Below are 7,897 nucleotides of genomic sequence, written 5' to 3'. Positions count from 1 at the left end.
GAATATACCCCCAATTAAATCCCCCTACTTAAAAGACACAACCTGGCTGAATGGGTCTACTGTAATCTCTTCCCCCTCTGTAGCTTTTAAATGATTTATGTATTCATTTATTTGTAGAAATGGGTTCTCACTATGTTGCCTACATTGGTCTTGAACTCCTGCTCAAGCAAAACTCCCAGCTCGGCCTCCCAAACACATGACACACCCAACTAAAGGCTGCTTACAAGAAAATCATTTTATTTGTAAAGACATATATAGACTAAAAGTAAACGAATGGAAAAAGATATTTCACTCAAACAGAAATAAAGTAAGCAAGAGTAGCTATACCTGTATCAGATAAATCAGATTTTAAGTCAAAAACTGTGAAAAGAGGGCCAGGTGTGGTGGCTCATGCCTGTAATCCCAGCACTTTAGGAGGCCGAGGCAGTCAGATCACCTGAAGTCAGGAGTTCAAGACCAGCCTGGCCAACACGGCAAGACCTCATCTCTATTAAAAATATAAAAATTAGTCGGGCATGGTGATGCGTGCCTGTAGTCCCAGCTACTTGGGAGGCTGAGGCAGAATCGTTTGAACCCGGGAGGTGTAGGTTGCAGTGAGCCGAGATCATGCCACTGCACTCGAGCCTGGGTGACAGAGCAAGACTCTGTCTCCAGAAAAAACTGTGAAAAGAGACAAAAAAGGTCATTATATAGTGATAAAATGTTCCATTCAGCAAGGGGACATAACAATTCTAAATCTATATGCACCTAACACCAAAGCACCCAGATACATAAAGCAAATACCATGAGATCTAAAGAGAGAGATCAACTCCAATAAAGCAATGATTGGAGACTTCAACAGTCCATTCTCAGCACTGAACAGATTATCTAGACAGAAAATCAAGAAAGAAACACTGGATTGGAACTACACTTCAGACTAAATAGATCTAACAGACATTTACAGAACCTTCATCCAACAGCTATGGCAGAATATACATTCTTTTCATTAGCACATGAAACATTCTCCAGGATAGACCACCTATTAGGCTATAAAACCATTATCAACAGATGTTTAAAAACAGAAATCATATCAAGTATCTTTTCTGAACACAACGGAATAAAACTAGAAATCAATCACAAGGGGAACTTTAGAAACTGTACAAACACATAATTAAACAACTTGCTTCTGAACAACCAATGAGTCGCTGAAGAAATTAAAAATGAAGTTTAAAAGCTCTCTGAAACAACTAAAAATAGAAAAACACAACATACCAAATACTATGGGATACAGCTAAAGCAATATTAAGAGGGAAGTTTATAGCAATAAATGTCTACATACAAAAAGTAGAAAGATAAACAACCTAACAATGCACCTCAAGGAATCAGTAAAGCAAGAACAAACCAAACCACAAATTAGAAGAAAAGAAATAATAAAGATCAGAGCAGAAATAAACAAAATTGAGACTAAAAAAATCCAAAGAATCAGGCTGGGCGCGGTGGCTCATGCCTATAATCCCAGCACTTTGGGAGGCCGAGGTGGATGGATCACAAAGTCAGGAGATTGAGACCATCCTGGCTAACACGGTGAAACCCTGTCTCTACTAAAAATACAAAAAAAATTAGCCAGGAGTGGTGGTGGGCACCTGGAGTCCCAGCTACTCAGGAGGCTGAGGCAGGAGAATGGTGTGAATCTGGGAGGCAGAGCTTGCAGTGAGCCAATACTGCACCACTGCACTCCAGTCTGGGGAACAAAGCGAGACTCCGTCTCAAAAAAAAAAAAAAAATCAACAAAATGAACAGTTGGTTTCTTAGAAAGATAAAATCAACAATCCATTAACCAGACAAGGAAAAAAAATCCAAATAAAATCAGAGACAAAAAAGGAGACATTATAACTGATACCACATAAATACAAAGAATCATTAGAGACCATTACAATAAACTATATGCCAATAAATGGAAAAACCGAATGAAAATTAATAAATTCCTGGACACATACAACCTACCAAGACTGAAATAAGAATAGAAAACCTGGACAGACCAATCACAAGTAACAAGATTGAATCAGTAAAAAATAAAAAATAAAAAAAAAAGGTCTCCCAACAATACTTCCTGATCACCAGGTAAAATAAATAAGAAAAAAAAGAACTAGAACAAGAAAAGAATGTCCACTCTCGCCACTCTTATCAATATAGTAATGTAAGTTCTGAGCCAGAGCAATTAGGCAAGAGAAAAAAATAAAGGACATCCAAATTGGAAAGAAGGAAGCCAAACTGTTCCTGTTTGTAGACAGCATAATCTTACATATATAGACAACCCTTAAAGCTCCACTGAAAACTCTTAGAATTGATAAATGAATTCAGAATAGTTGCAGGATACAAAATTAACATTAAAAAATCAGTTGTTTCTATATACAAGAAAATAGCAGAAAAAGAAATCAATCTCATTTATAATAGCTGCAAAAAAAGAGTGAGATTAATAAACAGAAGGAGGTGAGTTTATTAAATTTCTACAACGAAAACTATAAAATACTCATGAAAGAAATTGAACAAGTCAAAAAAAAAAACAAAAAAACAAACCACATTTCGTGTTCATGGACTGGAAGAATTAATACTGTGAAAATGGCCATACTACCAAAAGCAATCTACAGATTCAATGTAACCCCTATCCAAATACCAATGACATTCTTCACAGATAAAGAGAAAACAATCCTAAAAGTCATATGAAACCACAGAAGACTCCAATAGCCAAAAGAACGAAGCTGGAGGCATCACATCACCTAATTTCAAAATATACTACAAAACTTTAGTAACTAAAACAGCATGATACTGACATAAAAACAGACACATCAACCAATGAAACAGAACAGAGAACTCATAAAAAAATCTATATATTTACAGTCAATTGATTTTTGACAAAGGTGATTTTTGAACATTCAGTGGGGAAAGGACAGTCTCTTCAGTAAGTGGTGATGGGAAAACTGGATATATATATATATGCAGAAAAATGATATTAGACCCCTATGTCTCACCACATACAAAAACCAAATCAAAATGTGATGTAAATTTAAGACCTGAAACTATGAAACTACTAAAAGAAAACACTGGGGAAGCACATAATGACATTGATCTGAGCCAAGATTTTTGAGTAAGACCTCAATAGCAGAGACAACAAAAGCAAAAACAGGCAAATAGGGTTACACACACTAAAAAGCTTCTGTACAGAAAAGGAAACAATCAACAGAGTGAAGAGACAATCTGCTGAATGGGAGAAAACATTTTCAAATTATTCATCTGACTAGGGACTGATAGAATGTACAAGGAACTCAACAGCAAAAAAATAAATAATCTCATTAAAAAGTAGACAAACGATCTAAATAAACATTTCTCAAAAGAAGACATATAAATTACTAACAAGAACATGAAAAAATGTTCAATATCACTAACCATCAGGAAAACACAAATCAAAACCACGGTGAGATACACCCAGTTAAAATGACCATTATCAAAATGATCAAAAATAAACAAAGGTGCTGGTAAGGATGTGGAGATCAGGAACTTAGTTTACTGCCAGTGGGAATATAAATTAGTACAGCCACTGTGTAAACTGGTATAGAAGTTCCTCTAAAAACTAAAAATAGATCTACTATATGATCCAGCAGGGTATACATCCAAAGAAAAGGAAGTCAGTATACAAAAGGGATACCAACAGCCCCCTGTATCACTATGCACAAGAGCCAAGATACAGAATCAGTCTAAGTGTCCACCAAGAAACAAATGGATAAAGAAAAGGTAGTATATACTTGATCACAAAAAAGAGCAAAATACTGTCATGTGCAGTAACATGAACGGAAATAGAAGTCATCATGTTAAATAAAATAAGCCAGACATAGAAAGACAAACAGCACATGTTGCTACTCACATGTGAGAGCAAAATAAGTTGATCTCATAGAGGTAGAGAGTTGAACAGTGGTTACAACAGGATGAGAAGGGTAGTGGGGAGGTGGATAAAGAGTGATTGGTTAATGGTTACAAACACACAGAAGGAATGAGCCCTAGTGTTTGATAGCACAGTAAAGTTACTACAATTAACAATAACTAATTGTAAATTTCAAAGTAGAAGATTTGAAATGTTCGCAAGACAAAGAAATGATAAATATCTGAGATAAATATCCTAATTACCTTGATTTCATCATTACATATTCTATGCATGTATCAAAATATCACATGTACCTCATAAATATGTACAATTATTATTTATCAATTAAAAATGGAATAGGGGCTGGGCGCAGTGGCTCACGCCTGTAATCCCAGCACTTTGGGAGGCTGAGGCAGGCGGATCACGAGGTCAGGAGATCAAGACCATCCTGGTTAACACAGTGAAACCCCGTCTCTACTAAAAAACACAAAAAATTAGCTGGGTGTGGTGATGGGCGCCTGTAGTCCCAGCTACTCGGGAGGCTGAGGCAGGAGAATGGCATGAACCCAGGAGGCGGAGCTTGCAGTGAGCGGAGATTGCACCACTGCACTCCAGCCTGGGCTACAGAGCCAGACTCCGTCTCAAAAAAAAAAACAAAAAGTATAAAAAATTAGTCAGGCGTGGTGGCACACACCTGTAGTACTAGCTACTCAGGAGGCTGAGGCAGGAGAATTGCTTGAACCTGGGAGGCAGAGGTTGCAGTGAGCTGAAATCATGCCACTGCACTCCAGCCTGGGCGACAGGCTTTTTTGAGACTCTATCTCAAAAAAAAAAAAAAAAAAAGTATTGCACAAACAATTGCTTACACTGCTACCAAAGTAAATTTGACAAGTGAAATAGTTATATTTCGCCAAGTTATAAAAGTAAATGGATTCCACATTAACTAAATATTTAAAGATTTTAAAAATATGGAAGAAAGTTACATATTCACAATAAGTAACTAAAGAATATGTATTTTTTAGGATTCTTTTTAGTATGTCCTTTTGTTAATACTCACTACACAAATTACTATTAAAAGTAGTCCAAACAAGCCTGGGCAAATGGCGTAACTCTGTCTCTACAAAAAAAATACAAAAATTAGCTGGGTGTGGCAGCACATGCTTATAGTCTCAGCTACTCAGGGGGCTGAGGTGGGAGGATCAATTGAGCCTGGGAGGTGGAAGTTGCAGTGAGCCGACAAGCCGACATCACGCCACTGCACTCTGGCCTGGCAACAGAGTAAGACCCTATCTCAAATAAAAGAAAAAGAAAAAGAAAAGTAGTTCAATCTGCCAATAACAGAGCACTAACCAACACTATTTCAGAAAAAGAAAACAAATAAAAGCAAAGTTTCAAAACCATATGCATCTCAATTTTAAATTTGTCGTAACTGCATTCAGGTAACTTTACAAGAATGTTAACATTACTGAAATTAGCAAGGTACCTGCACTGTTTCCCAGGTTTCAGTTTGCATTTTCTTCCCTCTGGTTGATTTGCATCGAAGCAGCATTCATCTTTACACTGGTCACTATAGCCACAATCACATTCTTCACCTTGTTCTACCATTCCATTTCCACAAATAGGCTGCCCAGATTCTGAGGAAAATAAACAAGACAAGATAAACAATTGCATGCACACATTGATTTTATTTAAAATTCACACATTCTTTAGATCATCATAACAAAAGGATAAAGGAAAACTTTGATGAGTAAGTAGAACAAACTAGGAAATCTGGAAATCACGAGACCTAATTCTAACGGGGGTCTGCTGCTAACTAGCAATGTGATCTTGGGCAAGTCACTTGCCTTTTGGGGGCCTTCAGTTTCTTAATCCGTACAGTGAGGGGATTTGACAGAGGGTCCCTTCTAGAAGTGTAACTTGCAACTTAGGCTATGCTACATTGAGCTTTATTGACTGTACTATTTATATCACACAAATACAAATCAAGTTAGGGCTTCACTAACCAGGAAAAAAAAAATTAAGCCTGTTTTTGCAACAGAAAATTTCAAACATACCTAAAAGTACTAAAAGAATATGTACAATGAACTCCCATGTACCAGTTACTCATCTTTAACAACTATCAACAATATGCTCTTCTTATCTCATTTACTCCCATAATTTTTTTCTGGAGTATTTTAAAACAACTCCACCTAACATATTATTGTCCCTGTAAATACTTCAGGATGTATCACTAAGACATAAAGTTTTTTTCTTATTTAAATCTAACCATAATAATCATGATCATATTTAAATTAATAACATGCTTAATAACATCTAACAGCCAAGTCATGTGCAGTTTTCCTCAACTGTCTCTTTACAATTTGTTGCTGTGAATCAAGTTTCAAACAAGCTTCCCCTAACCCCATCTCCTCCCCTCATGGCTGCTTTCTGAGAGGTCTCTTATGTTCTTTTAACATATAATAGATTTCCCCATTTTTATTTATTTTTACACCATTGATCTGTTAAAGAAGTTGGGTGATTTTGTCTATGAAATGTTCCACATTCTATTTAGCTGATTGTAATACAATCAGTAGGGTTTTTTTTTTTATGTACGTTAGTCTTGCTGCTGAACTAAACCAAGCTCCTTAAGGGAAAAAACATGTATTATTTATATCTTCTGTATTCTCACAGACCTTAATGGTATTGAGCCAGATCTTCGTTGATTAAGATTAGACAGTCTCATCTAAGCATAGTGAATAATTTTAGAAAATTTCTTCAGCAGTCTTCTAAAGTTCTTTGATTTTTGTCAATGGAATTTAAAATTGGAATAGAAATGTTCCTCTTTGTAAGATCACAAAATCAAAGAGCTTTGGCAACTGCAAAGAATGATAAAAATCAAATGCCTTAAATGTTCTAGGAAATAAAACTAACTTCCAAGGAGTCTGTAACTTGCTAGAGACCATATACCCCAGTATAGGCAAAAACCTAGGGTTTTCTAGGTCTACAATCTGGTGCTCTTTTCTTTCTACTACACCAAATCGACGTGGAAAACAGTCATTGTACAGGCTTTAAGTGGAGAATTGAATAAGTAGAAGGGAACACATACATCTCAACACAGGAACCCATACATCTCAACACAGGAACCCCACATGAGGCCCATCTAAATCAAAAATGTTCTAGAAAGACTGGCTTTATATTCAGATAATTATTTCTTTATGGTAAATTATCTTCCTTTATTTATATCTGCAATATAAAACAAAAGCTTGGCATGAACATATGCACTCACACCGGCCCAGAATAAAGGAGCTGGGACAAAGCCACTTGGCAACAGGGCTGAGAACCCAGACCCTAAGGGCACAGAGGAGCTGAACCCTAATTTCAGGGCCCCCAGGGATGTTGCTGTGGAAGCCCCTGCTCTCCAGAGCCAGACTGGCCTAGGTGAAAGCAGAAAGTTCATTCTTAACCACATCGACTATTTTTTAAAATCTTGGAGGTTATTGAAGCTTCATCTGTTTCACTTCAAACCATCTCTTTTGTTCTCAAAAACTAGAAGCATGCACTATTTATAATAGTAAACACATGGAACCAACCCAAATGCCCATCAATGATAGACTGGATAAAGAAAATGTGATACATATACACCATGGAATACTACACAGCCATAAAAAAGAATGAGATCATGTCCTTTGCAGTGACATGGATGAAGCTGGAAGCCATTATCCTCAGCAAACTAACACAGGAACAGAAAACCAAACACTACATGTTCTCACTCATACGTGGGAGTTGAACAATGAGAACATATGGACACAGGGAGGGGAACGCCACATACCAAGGCCAGTCCAGGGGTAGGGGGTAAGGGGAGGGAGCACATTAGGACAAACAGCTAATGCATGCAGGGCTTAAAACCTAGATGACAGGTTGACAGGTGCAGTAAATCACCATGGCACACGTATACCCATGTAACAAACCTACACATTCTGCACTTGTATCCTAGAACTTAAAGTGAAATTCAAAAAAAAAAAA

At 36.9% G+C, this 7,897-nt stretch overlaps 1 protein-coding gene across 1 annotated transcript in view; it reads right to left on the bottom strand.

Annotated features, from left to right (window-relative positions):
• The window catches only part of ADAM10 (ADAM metallopeptidase domain 10), a 157,987-nt gene that overhangs the window by 20,221 nt on the left and 129,869 nt on the right, over positions 1 to 7,897 (bottom strand). The window contains exon 11 of the mRNA XM_011940505.1: positions 5,379 to 5,529. Coding sequence (XP_011795895.1) covers positions 5,379 to 5,529 — 151 coding nt within the window. The remainder of the gene's footprint in view (positions 1 to 5,378; positions 5,530 to 7,897) is intronic.

Source organism: Colobus angolensis, unplaced genomic scaffold (genome assembly GCF_000951035.1).
Source record: "Colobus angolensis palliatus isolate OR3802 unplaced genomic scaffold, Cang.pa_1.0 Scaffold19, whole genome shotgun sequence".
Taxonomy (NCBI): domain Eukaryota; kingdom Metazoa; phylum Chordata; class Mammalia; order Primates; family Cercopithecidae; genus Colobus; species Colobus angolensis.
The sequence above is the reverse complement of the archived record's forward strand: the minus strand, read 5'-3'. Positions and strand labels throughout refer to the sequence as shown.